This window comes from Vidua chalybeata, chromosome Z, assembly GCF_026979565.1.
Source record: "Vidua chalybeata isolate OUT-0048 chromosome Z, bVidCha1 merged haplotype, whole genome shotgun sequence".
NCBI lineage: Eukaryota > Metazoa > Chordata > Aves > Passeriformes > Viduidae > Vidua > Vidua chalybeata.
The window spans coordinates 28,005,203-28,021,919 of NC_071570.1; the positions used below are offsets into that span (position 1 = coordinate 28,005,203).

The 16,717-nt window shown below is 36.3% G+C and overlaps 1 protein-coding gene across 1 annotated transcript in view; it reads right to left on the minus strand.

Annotated features, from left to right (window-relative positions):
• HOMER1 (homer scaffold protein 1) overlaps positions 1-16,717 on the minus strand; it is an 87,707-nt gene that overhangs the window by 31,432 nt on the left and 39,558 nt on the right. Inside the window, exon 5 of the mRNA XM_053932055.1 lies at positions 16,013-16,155. Coding sequence (XP_053788030.1) covers positions 16,013-16,155 — 143 coding nt within the window. The remainder of the gene's footprint in view (positions 1-16,012; positions 16,156-16,717) is intronic.

Here is a 16,717-nt window from a genome sequence, read left to right on the forward strand (position 1 = left end):
AGCAATGATCTCTAGCCATGTGGGATTTGTTTCCCAGTCCTGACCCAAGCTAAAGGAAGGAACAAAGCAAAGACAAAACAATGACATTACTAAGTTTACTATACTGCATGCTATTGCACCCTGGCTGTTTTTACACAGATAACATTTAAACTTGGATTCTTATTTAAATTATGCTGTTAAGCACAGAATTAAGCATGATTTTGTACACAGTATCACAAAGCAAAAACCCTGTTTTTAACCTGAACAAACTCCCTGATCTCTCTGAAGAGGCTCAACTTCTAATTTTATACCTTTTAAAAGACCTCATTTTTATTAGTAATTAAATTTTATAAAGTAAATAGAATTTGTTATCTCTTTATGAAGGCCACTGAGTATAAACAAAGAACAGTAACTCTTTCTTATAACTGTAATCTCTTTCAAAGCACAAGCATGGCTAATTAATTTCTAGTTTTTTTGCAGTAATCATTAAAATCTTATTGATCTAACAATTATCACATATTATGAAAAAGTAAAAGAAGAAATTGTCTTGTTCCCGTATTGAAATAGCATATTGGTATTGTTGGAAATAGTTTACTCTCAGATCTGTAGTGTGTAACTGATATCCAGTAAGTTTTTTTAGTGCACTGAACATTAAGCATAATTCCTTGCTGTTGCTATGGTGCTGAATACTTCAAATATTCCAATAAAATTACATTTTTAAAATAAACCAAAGTTTTTTTAGGAACTTGCATCCTATTTTCTGAAATGAGTAGGTATTTGCCTACAAAGAAACTAAAATTGACTCTGGCATTAATGGCACTTTAATCACTTTAAGAAATCAATTAGATGATGTGGTTATCAGCAAGTCAGATACTAGGGCATGGTAACCCTGACACTAAAATGATCTTCATTGTGGAACTCATCTGTACACACAAGAATGTAAAGCAGTTTAACTGCAAATTCACACTCTGAATTAGTATGGATTAATTCTGCTAGGCCCGTGGCTAGGCAAAATCCCAAGTTTCTTTCAAAAATCCTACTAATAACAATAATTTGTGTGTGCACTGAATCAATTTGCACTCTATCAGCAATGTAACAGAACAGAGTATTTGACTTCCCTACACACCTGTTATCTGCACTGTCTTTTATTGAGTGATATTCAGATTTTAACAATTTCACTGAACTGTTACTTCTCTATTACACCTCAGTGAGTTTTTCTGTCACAAAAATGCTGTGGTATTAAGGACAAGGAACAACTTCTACAATGACCACCTTCTCCACTTAATAAAATAAGGCCAAAAGCCCTGAGCCTCCAAAGGTTGTGTGGACTGGGGAGTTTGCACTCTCTGCAAACTGTCCTGCCCAGTGATACCTGGCCAAGGAGATTCTAAACACAGTTTGCCCATAGTCACGTTTAGAATCCTTTCATCTTCGCAGTCTTCGGAGGCCTTATGGGATCTGTAACCCTTCCATTCCCATCTGGGAAACACTCCTGGGCATGCAGTGTTAATCTGTGTTTTTGTGCAAGGAGAATACCACTCAAGTGGGTGGCAACGAGGCCCTCTGATCACTGCAGGTATGTTGGAGTGGAAAAAAATGCCACACAGAACACAGTAACTGTGCCCTACAACCATAAGGACACTGAAGGGGCCTCCCTCACAGAACCTCTTCTGTGGAGGAGGAAATAGGAGGAAACAATTCAGCCCACAGACCTCAGTGCCAAGGCACATTTTATTTAGCAGTCTAGATGTGGCTCAGAAGGGTTTGGCAGCTACAGGTCTATTCTACAGGACTCAGCACAGGTTTTCAGCTCTGCAACAACAGAGTGAAGACAGTAAGAGCTACCTTCTGGGCAACCATAGCCACACGCAGAGCAGGGAGCTGGCTAGAGAGACTTTTCCCAACCCTGTAAGCCTGACATAAACCTCACACAAGTAGTGGAGATCCTCAGCACAAGCCTCTGCTTGCATTTATAGGTGCTGTCACAGCTGTAACTGGAGTGTGTTGTGTCTCTGCTGAAGATGGAGAAGCTGTTAACAAGTGGTTCAATGTGAAAGACTTAAAAATGCCTGGTTTAATTCTTAGCTGAACCTTCTTTTACTGATGTAACAGGACAGCCCAGCCTATAAGACCCCTTAACGCTGATTCCCATCTTATTTTCATAGCAAACACTGACCTCAGTAGAAGACTCAATACAACTGCAGGGCGTCAACTTCACTACCAGCAACAGAAAGGCATTTTTATAGAATGACCTACAGAAATGGTTCTATATAATTTGCATAAAGATTCTGATTTATGACTACTGGGCCTCTACCCAGATAGTACATTAAGTTCTCTTACGATATCAAAGAGTAACTACTGGTGCAATTCATTTTTGCATTACAATTGCCAATTTGCTTATCTCAGTAAATACAAGGACATGCATTAATTGCACAGGTAGTGCCAGAGATGGACTCTGGTTTGCATACTGACAACAAAATAAACTTATTCCATTAAGGGAACTGAAGCTACACAGAAGCAGTGATATTTTAATTAAGTTTCATTTATGGCAGCCATGCAATTACTTAAGAGTCAATAGCCTAAATACTAAGTCCAAACTAAACCATCTATGGAACTCTCAGAAGTACTTCGAAGAAAAAGCAGTAAGTCGCATGATATGATCAGAGTAAAATATTTATTGACTGTGTATGTTTGAACAAAACAAATCACAAGTGAGTTGTAACACATGCAGATACTGCAAGTCGTATTTTTTCCATTCCAGTTCTTTAAGAGAATGGAAGTATTACATTTGCCTTGTTTAAAGCAAATTTGAATCTGAGAAGAGACTATTTGCACTATGTTGATCCTAAAGCCAAATTTACTAAGATTGAATTAAATTGATGAATCAAGAGATTCAATTTAATACACGGGAAGTCTCTGATACTCATACTTTTCCCATTAACTACAGTTTAACACTCAGAGGAAGCAGTCCCTATGTAAGTTTCTCTCCCTAATTGTAAAAAAAAAAAATCCCATTTTTAAAGAAAAAAACGAACATGGCACCTTTCTTAACTAACTGGTAGTTAATAGCTCTTATTTACTCAGTCTAGACTAAGTGATTTTAGATTTCCTTCATCTTCTTTTTGGAATAATGAAGATGATTAGGCTCAAGAATTCAGCTGGAAGGTAAAATATAATAATTTATAGATCCATTCTTTCCAATTCAACACTTAATTGATGTAGCAGTTTCCAAGAAAAATATAAAGCTTGGCTCCCCTCTTATCTCCTATCTCATCTTACTTAACTCATCACAACCCAACAGGGAAAGAATGAAGTTGCACATGAGTTTTTCTAGTTGTGAGTTCACCAACAGCAGAGCAGAGACTGAACTTTCATCCTTTTATGAGGCTATGCCTGTGTGCCACATTTCAGCATGTTTGTTTTCTAGTTTTGCAAGCTCTGTTTCACTTTCCTTGATAAGGCCTCTAGACAAGAGAAAGGGTAGGACAAATACAATGATGTGAAGATATTTGAAAGCCAGCTTTCTTCAGCCTCTCACTGATCGTGAGATGCTGATGCTGATGCTGATCGTAAGCCCAACACAAATAATTCCTAAAGTGCCAAAGAATAATTAAACCAAAATACTAAAACCTCTGGAGAGTACAGAAGGAAGGTGCTACACGATTGGTGTTGTCATGTAATTACATTAGGTTTACATTCCAAAGTATTTCCTTTAATAAATAAAGTGCAGGTAATTTGCAGTCATACACAGTGATCAGTTAGAATACACTTCACACACACAGGAAATTATTTTGGCTATTTTCTTAAAATGGGGTCAAATTAATCTGAATGTATTACCTACATGCATTTGGCTTCAGACAACAAAACTGTATTTTAATATCTATTTGCATTATAGTGAAAGGAAAAATCTCTTTTATTTTTCTTCCTCCGGCAAACTGCTAGAGCTGAATAACTGAGTAGAATTCAGTCAATTCACTTTCAGGGTTTTAGTTTGGTTTTGTTTTTTTTGTGTGAACCACATTATTTGAAGAAAATTACTTCTTAATTACCTGTGGGATTGCAGTCTCCCAGAAGAATGGTTTCCACTACTCTAACTTTAATTTAGAAACCAAACCCTCTGCATTTCGTATCAGAAGGATAGAATCATTACATCACAGTGCCATGGAGTAAAATCAGCAAAGGCAACAACTGTACAATCAAAGCTGATCACGAGATGTGGACCACTCATGAAAATGCTTTATTATTGTGTACTTGAGAAACCAGAGTTCTGGACATTCTAGACATTTTATTTCAGCATGTTCACACAGCTCTAGCTTCATTTGCCAAATGGCTTAAGAGCTGATTTAAAAACTAGTTCTAGTTCATTGCTGATTTGTGCCAACTCAATTCATTACAGAAAAACTTGATGGCTGTTTGGTGTTATTGTGAAATACTCTTAAACTCAAAAAGATATTAAAAAAGATATTAAGTATTAAAAAGATATTAAGTACACATTTTTGACAGACAAAATAGTTGTGTTTATGTGTGCCTGTCCCTAACCTCTACCCATGTCTGCTAGAACAAGACACTATTGATGTCCCACTTCGAGGGGTCTACCTACTACAATGTGACAGAAAATCAACATAACACAATTACGTTTAATCAAACTACTTGTTCAGGTGCAGACTAAATGCTGTTTGCACATTTAGACACATCCTGCTTAGAAGAAAGCAGTTTTGGCTGTTTACTTGATCAATAAGATTTTATTCTAGTCTTCTTGAGGCTTACACTATCTGGACAGGAACCTTGACCTAGAGGATAGGGAGAGTAATTGAAACAGTCCACCAGGGAGCCATGGCAGGGTGATTGCAATCCCAGGGAACATCACACTGTGTTGCCTCCATAGAACACAGAAAGCAAAACTGTGGATTGCAACACTGTCAGGAAGTACAAATAAAGGCTGTATCTGGGAAAGAGGGTTTAGTGAATGAGACCTGTCTTCAGCAGGTTTAGATGTTTAAAAGCTAAGAGAGGTTAAGTATCCCAACATGGCACTTCATCCACCCAGTCTTAGGTGCCTATCTAGCAGGAAAAGCATCAGGCACTACAGAAGCCCTTCAGGTGTTATTTTTGGACATCATTGTCACATGGATGTGGGAGAATTTTCTGGGTCTCCACCAGAGAACCCAGGCCATAATGTTCTCCACGGGAATTACTACTTTGACCTATCACTAAAAAAGGGGAAAATCTTTAGCAATCTTAATTCATTTTACAAAACCAAGACACTTATAAAGTATCATACAAGTAAAACAGCATGGATCTTTTACCTTGGACTTGAAACTAAGCTTTTAACTTCATGTAAAAATTAAGAGCTTCTGGTCCTTGGTCCTGCAGGGATGTAAAATGATCCCTCAAAGAATATACATATCTTACATGCATACATACATACACACACATAAAGATTTTATGAATTCCAGATAAATTCTAGAAAAAATAACTTAATTGAAAGCTATTTTTTGTATAAGTGATTCATTTAAGCATGAAATATTCCTTTAAAAAATACACTACATTAGTACTCTTTTAATATAGAGAGTTTTCTAAACTGCTATTATCTTTTTTGTTGAACTTCAGCTTTTATATATACATTCTTTCATGAAGCAGGCAGAGGTAATCCATTTGATTGAATCCAATCAATAAATATCTAAAACCAGCAAGTGGCTTCATCAGCATGATCTCTTTGCACCACACAGACAACTGGATGTTGGCTCTGAACTGGTGAAGTCAAAAGGCACAACAAAGTTAGCTCCTAAGACATATGTGTCTGTGAATGAAAAATATTCCAGGGACGGAAGTGTTCTTGCAACTCTATCCTATCCTCCCTGTTCTATGCAACCGCTGGAGGAGCCTGTACAAGCTCAAGGTACAGTTGTCAATTCTGAAGATTTACTCTGGCATAGAAAGGTAGCAAAGGAACAGGAGTTACATTCACACCTCCTGAATTCACAGACTATTTCTGCCTCCTCTTAACCCAAGAGGTATAGCAGCACTTCTACCTCACATTTTCCACAAGAATAAATTAATAACTGAAGCCAGCTCTCATTGCGTTTGACTTTCATGCTAATCCTCTAGTATTGAGGTATCTAATTGACTAAAATTAGCTCCTTGGACATCCATATGGGCTTCATTAACACCATCTAAGCACTTTATAAATGGCAAAGCCCATGGATGAAAGAATCCATGTCGTGTGCTTCAGGGGAATCCACAGCTAACATTTCACCAAGATTCAAAGTGGAAATGCTTCATGACTGAAGATGCTTGGCATCTTATAACTCTGGTGCAGTGTACATTTTACACTCAGATGCAAATTGTCCTATCATATATCTAATATATCCCCTATCATATATCATATATTTAAAACTATTCTTATAAACTAATAATCATGAATAAATGAAAGACTGGCTCTTAAGCTTAAATACTTGCAGAAGATGGTGCTACCCATCCCCTTTCTGTTTTCAGAATGTATTTCTCGTCCAAGGAGAGAGAGCAGATAGGAAGGGAGTAATAGAGCAAATTCTAAAAAGAATATAAAAATCCATAGACTAAATTAGTGACTTCATCTTTAACATGAGGTGTTAAAGAATGAAGTTCCATTTATTTACTTTCTGACTGGAAGTTTGAGAAAAATGAATTCTACACTGTTTCAAGAATAGGAATTAATTAGTCTTTCTTTAACATTGTCATTATAGTTGTTTGTTTATCATCATGTCTACTAGACGGCAGTGAAACCATAATCACACAGTATACATAAAACTTCAGAAGCAGATATCTACCTAAATGTGCAGCTTCTCATAGGAGATGCACACATATCTCATGATCCACCACTACACCTCAAATAACACAGGAGACAGAGTAACTTGTTGGTATCAGTAAAAAAGATCTAAACTAATATATCCATTCAATGGAGCTTCGCTTTTGCTAAAAAGTGTATTCCGTTACAGGCTATTTCTTATCCTCTCCCTCTTTTAAAAAATACTTTCTTCAAGTATTCTACTGGGTTTGGACCCACTGCCCAAAAAGTGTAAAGTTTGCCCTTTCTCTTAGAATAAATAAGGCCGATAAGGAACAGCAACACAGGGAAGTTTCAGAAGAACACAGGAGCAGGCAAAACAGACACAATACCTGGTGCAGGGTAGAGGGGCCAAGTTACTTGGAAATGTAAAGACCCTACAGTTGAAAAGAGCCTCTAACTGAAAGATTCAGGCTTGTTTTACTTGTTTTATCATAGAATCACAGAATGGTATGGTTTGGTTTGGAAGAGACCTTAATGATCACCTAGCTCCAACCTGCCTACCATAGGCAGGGTTATCTTCCACTAAACCAAGTTGCTCAGACCCCCATCCAACCTGTCCTTTAACACTTTCAGGGATGGGGCATCCATGACTTCTCCCGACAGCCTGTTCCAGTGCATCATCACCCTCATTTTAAAGTACCTGGGTGAAGATATTCAAGTACTTGATCAACTGAACAGCTAGAGATGTTTCCTCATTAAAACATACTCTTCATAAATATTCAAGAAAGTATGGCTGGGGGAGGCAGGTTTATGTAGACTTTAAAGGAGTAAGCTTTAAAGCTGTATTTTGAAACTACATTGTCACTACGAGTTGGAACATATTTTAATATAAAAAACTGACAAAAAGCCAAGTTTTCTCTTGCAGAAGTTTTTTTAAACATGTTTTGAGCTTGTAGACTTTGAAATCAAAACTCTTTAGCAACACTTGAATTTCCTTCACTAAGGTGCATGACAGACTTTCATGACTACTGACAGTAAGTTGCACAAGTGTATCTGATTTTACTAAAAAAATCAAAGTTAACATGAAGTGAACCTTGGGATGAGTAAATTATGCAAGAATTGAAATATGATAGTGATGGAGATTGATCTGCACAAATCTTAATTCTCTTCAATATCTTTTTCTCTAAAACTGTATAACCTTTTCAGTAAATTTCCATGTGGATGGGAACATGTACCCTGAAACCCAAGACCAGATTATTCTTGCATTTCACAGAGACATACCATAATGGCAGAGTCAGTTTAGAGACAGAAAATAGTAAATTCACAAGTCTGGAAATGTTTCTTTAGCATTTGCCTACCCATATAGATGGTTGCATAAGTGTTGTATTTTGTGTGGCAAAGGTAAGGGGACTTGCACTTGAAATGAAGCAGCTACACACCAGCTACTAGGAGACTTTATTTCTAACATACACTTCTGAGTGGCTTCTGGGGCATAAGACAGGGCACTGAAGAGGTCTCTTTGGCAAAGCACAGCATGTGTATGTGTAGACAGATGCAAACTGTGTGATACTCTTACCTGCAGAACAGACTGCCCTAAGTCTCATAACAAACAGTCCAAATTTCAGGTTCTAAAGAAAGCCCCCAGCTTTCTTATCAAGAATTAATCCTAGGCTGAATTTACAGGCACGGGTGGTTTCTGTTACATTGAAATACTTCTATGTAACTCCTTTCTTAGCCAATGAGGAGGAGACTATGATGTTTGAGTGATCAGACTTAGGGAAAAATGTGTTTGTCCTGCAAAACATCCCCTCTGTCTTTCTTTTTAAAAAGGGTTTCTCTTCTCAAGGTCAAGACTTTTGGAAAACCCATTGAAACTCAAGAGATCAATAGCTATGTGATTGTTGTGGCTTTTTCTTCCTTGGCAACTTCAGGTATTATTGGCTTTCTGGTTTTGTTCCTTTAATGGGAGGCTGAAAAATTCTAAGTATGCAGTGAAGTTTCAAATGCAAAGAAAGCATGACATTTCATGCTTTCAAAGTGCTAAGTCTGTCCACAGATGAGTTTCAAATGAAAAGCAATTCTACAAAGTGACTATTTCCTCTCAAAGCTTTTTGTTTGTTTGCTTGTTTTCTTGGAGAATAGTGTGTTGAGACCTGCAGCATTTCTTTGGTGTATCTGTTATCTTTGATATTAACAACAATTTTCAGTCTTGAAAAAAATTTTTTAAAAGACATATGAAAGAGATCTCTAATATATTATGGACAGGACTTTAGTCTACTTCATGGTGCCTCAGGAAAGTTCAGTTTGCAGTTTACAGAATCATAAAATCACAGAATGCTAAGAATTGGAGGGAACCTTAAAGATCATCTAGTCACAACCCCCCATGCCAGGGGCAGGGATAACTCCCATTAAACCAGGTTGCTTAAGGCCTTGTCCAACCTGGTTTTGAACACAGCCAAGGTTGGGACATCAACCTCTCTGGGCAACCTGAGCTCCAGTACCTTACCAGGTTCAAAGGAAGTAATTTTTTTCCTAATATCTAACCAAATTTCATGTCTTTCCATTTGTACCCATTACACCTTTGTTACATTACACTGTCCTAGCACTACAGTTCCTGATAAAGAGCCCCTCTCTGACTTCCCTGTAGGCTCCTTCAGATACTGGAAGGTTGTTATGAGGTCTCCACTCAACCTTCTCTTCTCCAGGTTCAACAGCCACAACTTTCTCAGTGTGTCTTCACAGAGAAGGTACTCCAGTCCCCTTAATCCTAATCCTCATACACCTAATCCCTTCCTACTGGTTGAAAGGTTTCCTATAATGACACGAAAACAGTATCAAAAACAATGATGGAAGGATGAGTAAAGAAGACATGAGGTATCAACTGTCTACATAAGATCTTCTAAAACTACAGTCTGAATAATGTTTTTTGAAAAGATGATGGCATGCTTAAGCTTACAACTCAAAATCCATCAAATTTTAAATAATATATGTACAAATACATGTACAAACCCCACTTACAAATTTTAACAAGTATTCACTCTGGTATCAAAATGCACAATAGAAAAAGCTTGTTATTCAAGTAAGTTACTTGGAAAACCTAGAATAAATAAGTAGCTCCTCCACTACTGCCTAAAAATCACAAAAACAGGTGACTTCATGCTTAAGAGTAGACTCCTAAAATGAATTAATGCAGTTCAAAAATTGTATTTGTGAGAATATTAACAAAAGTAATGATTGTTAAATAATGGGTGCAACACAAAAATCCAACCCAAGTCACTCGTCCTACTGAATCAGATTTAGTGTTAAGCATCACATATCCCAATTCACAAAGCCAATGTTTACAATTGCGGAAGTACCAACAGTTTTTAATGTCATCCATACTTTGAACAGTTTGGACCCAGTGCATTTACTTCAAAATTAAAATTTTATTCTTTAAGCAAGATAATTTTCTTTTGGTTTTAACAGATTTTTCTTGTTTTTTTCTTCTTTCGTATGTACATGATTAAAGGGAGGAAAATCACATAGCAAAAGTTGATTTTGGCTTGTTTTGTTGTTTTGGTTTTTTTAAAATATAAATTGCATAAGGATTATATTCCTTCTCTAAGAATGTACTTGACAGGTATGTTTCAAGTGTGCTTTGTTGTCCCTGAGGATGGTATTTATATAATCTAATTTCAGACACCCAACTCATATAATTTACATCATTCTCTTGGAATTCTCACTAAATAAACCTCAGGAGGTAAGCATTTCACATGCCTATGTCCACAAAGAGAGATGGTGAAATTACTCTCTTAAGCATTAGATCATTTTTAGTTTTTTGCTTTCACCCATTTCCCTAGCTGTTAAAATTAGCTCTATTAGTTCCAGAGTTTCTTAATTTTGAAGAGTTAAACAACACATACAACATGGACATTCTTCCTCTCTACCTCTCCTTCCATTACTAGAGATACCTTATTAAAATGGTTTACTATGTATTTCAAAGGTATCTTAAAGAATCATCAGAAATGGACAAAATCAGGCAAGTCAGACATAAAAAGAATAATTACACAAACACAATGTGAGACCTTCCTTTCAAATTACTAATTTCCTAGCAGGAGCTTTTATTTTGAAGGACACCCTCCATGAGCTAGATTCCAGCAGCTTAGGCAGAAGTGCACGAGTTTGGGAAGCAGCAGGATTTGGGTCAGGAAAAGAGAGGAAAGCACCAGGCTCATGCCAGTGTAGCACAAGAGGCTGGAAGAACAGTACAGCTGGCTTCACAACATCAGAAAATGCTGGCTGAGGGCAAGTCAGATCTAGGTCTAAGTTTCTGTATTAACCAGTTCATTGCTTACACTGACAGCTTGTACATATAATCTCTGAGTTTCTTCTCTGAATGTGATACAAGAAATAATAATCTTGTTCAAATGAGCAATTGAATTTTGCAGAATTTTTCTAGTGTGCCCTAAAATGTCACAGTTCACTATAGTACTGTGCAATGTGAAAAAGTTGCTGCCTTTTATGTTATACCGAAACCTTTCAAAAATGCCCAATTTTACCCTTTTCCATTCCAGAAAGCTTTCAAAACCCAAGTGGATAAAGTTTAGAGCAGTTTGATCTCATCTCATAGCTGCTCTTTGAGCAGGAGCTTTCATTAGAGAGCTTGTAAGCATCCTCATAACAATAAATAATCCTCTGATAAGGTTAAATAACATTCAAACCCAAGTATTTTTAAAAAAGCAGCATTTGCCCCAGGACTACCTGATAAGGAAGCATAATCTATACTAAAACATCTAAATACTAGGATTTGAGTTTAAATTCAAATTACAAAATACCCCAATAATTATTAACTCAAAGATTTTCCTTAAAGCCAAGTTAACAGTTCTGCCTGATTCACTAAGTACCTGTACTATAACACAACTATAATATTTACACTTGTAGAAGTGAGTACTTTCAATACACACAGAGAAAAAATCTACCGAAGAGATTTCTATATACAACTTTTAATGAAAAACTCAGAAATGACCTAGCAGCAAGACTTTTTGGTTTTTCTTTTCTTTGTTATACAGCATTGGATTTACATGCAGCATTATTAAATGGTAACCTATCTAGACAATAACATATCTAAGATATAAGCATCATTCAAATTAAGTCCATTTTCACTAAGGCAATGAGTCAAAATTCCCTATTAAAAACTTGAATACAAAAATATGAGTTTTAACTAACAAGCACAAACACACACATTATATATTATCTGATCCAAACATTATTCAATATGCAATATCCAAGTTTATGCATTACAAAATAAAATGAGGTAACAGGTACAAGTCATGGTTCACAGGAAATTGAAGACTTTCAGAGTTTGTCCCAGAAGAATCCTCTTATATTTCCTTTCTGAAAATGTGTTTTATCAGCTTCTTAAGGTGTCAAAAATAGAATAAACCTTGTTATAAGCAAATTTATTCTCTTCAAGAGTGAAAGAGCAAGTTCAACAGTTATAAAAAAAGCAGCACTTGCAAAGTTCACCAAATAGACTATTCAGCCTTAAAATATAATTAAAATATTAAAACTGAATAGGTTTAATAAAAGTTTTAATTCCCATGGTGCATAGTAGACAATTCCTGGTCATGTGAAAACTTTAAGAATGTGCAAAATATTTTTAAACAGGAAATAAATCTGAGGAAACTAAATTTTACTTAAGAAGAGAAATATGTATATAGAACAAAAATATGTATGTTTTTTAGTCTTAATTTAAATGTTAGATTTGATTACCTAGATTCTGCTAGAAAAAAGTCTTCTTGGACTAGCTATTGTTCAGAAAAGGACTGATCAATGTCATGGACAAGACTTTAAAAAGTTCTAATGTCATTCCTTAGGTTACATTTTACTTCATTTGTTCTGGCAATATTTACCCATGACAGCAGTGCTCAGTGTATAGCATGTGGGAGTTCACAGTAATACTATTTCATTGTTCAACATTAACCATCATACATAGCTTAAAAAAAGGCAAAATATTTAATTACAAGAGTTTATCTTTGGTGCAAGACTTGTAAATGTTTAGTATACTTATCTCTCAAGCAGTTGATCTGAATTACACTGCTTGTGAAGAGCATTAGGACTTTCCAGATGAGAATTAAATTGAAGCAACTAGACTTCAACACTCTAATGCTCAAGGGGTATTAATGGAATTTTAGACATATTCTGGAGAATGTTAATTTCAATTCTTACAACTATTTACTGAAATAATAAGACATTATTTATTTATATATTATTATTAAGAGTTCTAGTAAAACTCTGGTGACTCGAGTACTGCTTATTTTTCGGGTCAGAAAGTAACTATAAATACCAAAGTAGTCTACACTTATGCAGCCGAAATAAAAGCTCTCAAGCTACTTACGCTAAGGCCTAAAGGGCAGAAGAAAATATATCTGGCCAGAAAAGACATGTTATAATAAAATCCAACTGAACATTTTTCGGGTGTGCAGATTGAAAATGACAAGAAGTAAGATATAAACTAAACCACAACCTTCACACCTGTAATTGCTGACCTTTTCCACTCCTGTCAGACTTCCAATTCATATAAGGATATGAAACCCCTTACTTGAATCACTGTTTTGACAGCAGCCCCCTTCAAACCTTTACTCCTCTCTCTCCTCTGCCACAGAGACACCTGGTTTTGCTGTGCTTGACAACCTTGGTTGCCACAGTTCTCACCCGGACAGCCACCACTGCCACACAGAGCTGCTCACCTCATCTTAGCTGCCCATGAAGCTACAACACTTGCCCCATGACTGCACGGGCTCCTTCTATTCTGCCCCACACCTGCTTCTGTGTGCTCCAACACACACTGAGGACCACACCTTTTCATTCTACACACAGTAAGTATCTAGTATTAATGCCAGAACATAATGGAGCTTTCCCATTTATTGAATAAACGAACTTCCTATGGTAGTGTTATTTCAGTGCAGTGTTAACCAGCCTGGGTGACTCTCACGTGCTCTACAGCTAAACTCACTGCAGGGAAAACCACAATGCCTTTTCTTCTGAAAAGCACCTAGAGATTGATCAGGAGTTTCTGGACTAAAGGCAAATCAGTGAAAAGAAATGCCACAAAAGACAACACTCAAATGCCCTTGCAACATTACCTTCCTCACCCAGAAGTACTGACTAAACTTTACCTTTGCAGAAATGTAGAATGCAGAAGGAAAAGGCCCAGGATCAGCAGAAGTTACCAGGGTGCACAAGGAAAGGGCTCAGTTCAGCAACTCTTCTCCATCACACATGGAGTGCCACATACACAACACATCACCAGAAAGGCAAGAAACAAGGGAAAGCACAGTTCTTTCCTGTACTCCTGACACATGAGAAGCCCAGGGAGTCTCCAATAATTGGGACGTAAGGTTTTAATTTTTTTTCCTTGTAAGTCAGGGCAAGAAGACTGCCTGCAGAGAGCACCCTTTTAGACAGCACAAGCGGTTAGGTGTGTGTGAAGAGTTGCCAATTTATTATTATGAAAGCCCTCTACAAAAACATGCCAATTTAACCGGGATTAACACAGTCCTGGAGGCTTCACTTTCCATCTCCTTTGTGCATATGTTTCATGCATATTTATTTGTTTATAATAAATAAATAAACTTATTTATTTATAATAAAATCCTTACCTATTCAAAAAATTGAATTTATTTCAAAGAGGTATATAAACTTGGGTTTTGTTCAGTAATAGTTCACTAACAAACTTTAAGCTACCATTAGCAAGACAAAACACTGGTCTTTTGAGAATGAACAAGAAGTAAATCTCAAAATGCAGAGTTATTGTTGGAAGATTAATTCTAGCTACTGATATCAACAGGACAAAAACCTAAAACTAGGCACTCACACTGCATACATTAAGTAGATAGAAAAATGCAATGCATGTAAAAGTTATGTAAACTCTACTCTATATCATTAAAAATGACAACAGTGTTTCAAAAGTGTCTTCAGTAATGCTAAATGGAGAGCAAACTTATTTACTACATTGGCATACCAGAAAACATATTTACATATGCAGAACCAGAGGGGACATCTTCAGACTATCATTTTTTTAAAAGAACAAACCACACTATTCATGTGTGGGCTTTATCACAACTCCCTTTCACAAAAATATTGATAGAAAATTTTGATACTCAAACAGTTTAAACAAACTTGTTACAGAGCACTGATAGATCTGCAACATTTGTAATACTTCTTCACCATGCACATAACATTCTCACAATGCACCATTTCTTCTGAAACATATAATACATGCACTGGTGACAGTATAAAAATAAACAGAATCACTCTGTTAAAAAAAATAGGGTAAGAGGGTTTTTCTCATTTGAAAAATGCATATAATTTTTTACAGATGCTTAAATTATTCTCTTACAAAAACTGAGATGTTCTGCACAATTTTGGCTTCACTTGTGCTCGCTTTGAATTGCATTACATATCTGAAGTGTTAATATTCCCCAAACTTTGATTAAGAGCTCTTAAACTCTACTTAGGCTGAATTACACAATGCTTAAAATTAAATCTAGTATTTCTAGATGTGTTCTAACTTTATTAAATGTTTCACTTACTCTCCATGCTCCCAATAAAGTATGTATTTTATTGAGAGCGACTCTTTTACAATTACTTCTAATAGGCAAGACATATCCATTGTAACTTGTCACTTGTATAATTAAATAAAAAGTCCTACCTTTCTCAAAGAACAGAGCACAGCATTCCTAATGCAAAAACCAAGAATTCAGTCTGAAGCAGAGCTGCACTTCTCTTGTATTTTGAAAAAAAAGTTGAAAAATTTTACAACTGTCAGAGAACTGTGCAATTAAAGCCTGCTTTAAACTTCATAATCCAAAAATGCTGTAAGAGTCCCTTTTCTTCCAAGAACTTGCCAATGAAAGGTTGACATCCAGTTTCATCAGCCATTTAAAGAATGTGTACAAAAATAATTTAATTGGAATATATGAAGCAGGTAATTTTACTACTCAGAATTGAGCTCAGAATTGAAATATAGATTCCTGTTAAAGGGACACCTACACTAACCAGTGTTCAAGGGCTGATTAAACTATAATATTCCCCCAAATCTTATTCCAAGACATTTTCTCGTATTTTTTTTAATTAGAAAAAATATTACAAATCCAAAAGTGAGTCCATTTTTGGGGTGAGAGGTGGGTTTGCTTTGTTTCCCCAAACAAGATGGGAGAAGGTCCCTTTAACAAGGAAGGAGATAGGTATCACTTAATCAGGATGTGGGAATGGAATCTGTACCTATGGGTAAATGGCAATGCGTTCTGTGTTGGTTCAGCCCTTGGTTCTGAGTTCTGCGTCACTTCTGGCATCGCTCGCTCGTCATCTGTCCCGTTAATGCTCTCCGGAGTTAAAGGAGACTGAATATCCCCTCCAGCTGATTCCTTAAATGAAACAAACAACATATTGAAATTAGAAACTGACCTGCACAGAAAGGTTATGTACAAAAAAGCACTAACATTCATTCTTAAACAATACACAAATTTTAGTTAGTATTAATATAGTGTTCAGATTTCCAGCATCCCTCATGGTCACATTTCATCATGTGTATTTAATAGAGAAGTATATTACCAAAAGGTTCACTTTATCTTACACAAAACACAAGTGGCCTATGAATTCTTTGCAAGATCCAACCTTCCACTTATTACAGACCTCTCTCTTACATTGAATTACATTCCACCTTCATTCTGATACACAGCAGGTGACTCTTGACACTTGGAATTCTTGTCTCATACTTTACATTCTAATGCAGTGGAACAAACAATTCTGGTATTTGTTTCAAAATCTAGCTTTTGTGCTGTTTATTAACCAAAGTGAAAGTGGGAGGGGCATTTGTGGTGTGTTCCCAGTTTCACCTATGAGCTATCTGTAAAGAACACTTGTTCAGCAAAGTACAGGCAAAAAATTTTCATAGGCATGTTAACCTGGCCTAGCTCTTGCTGGTCA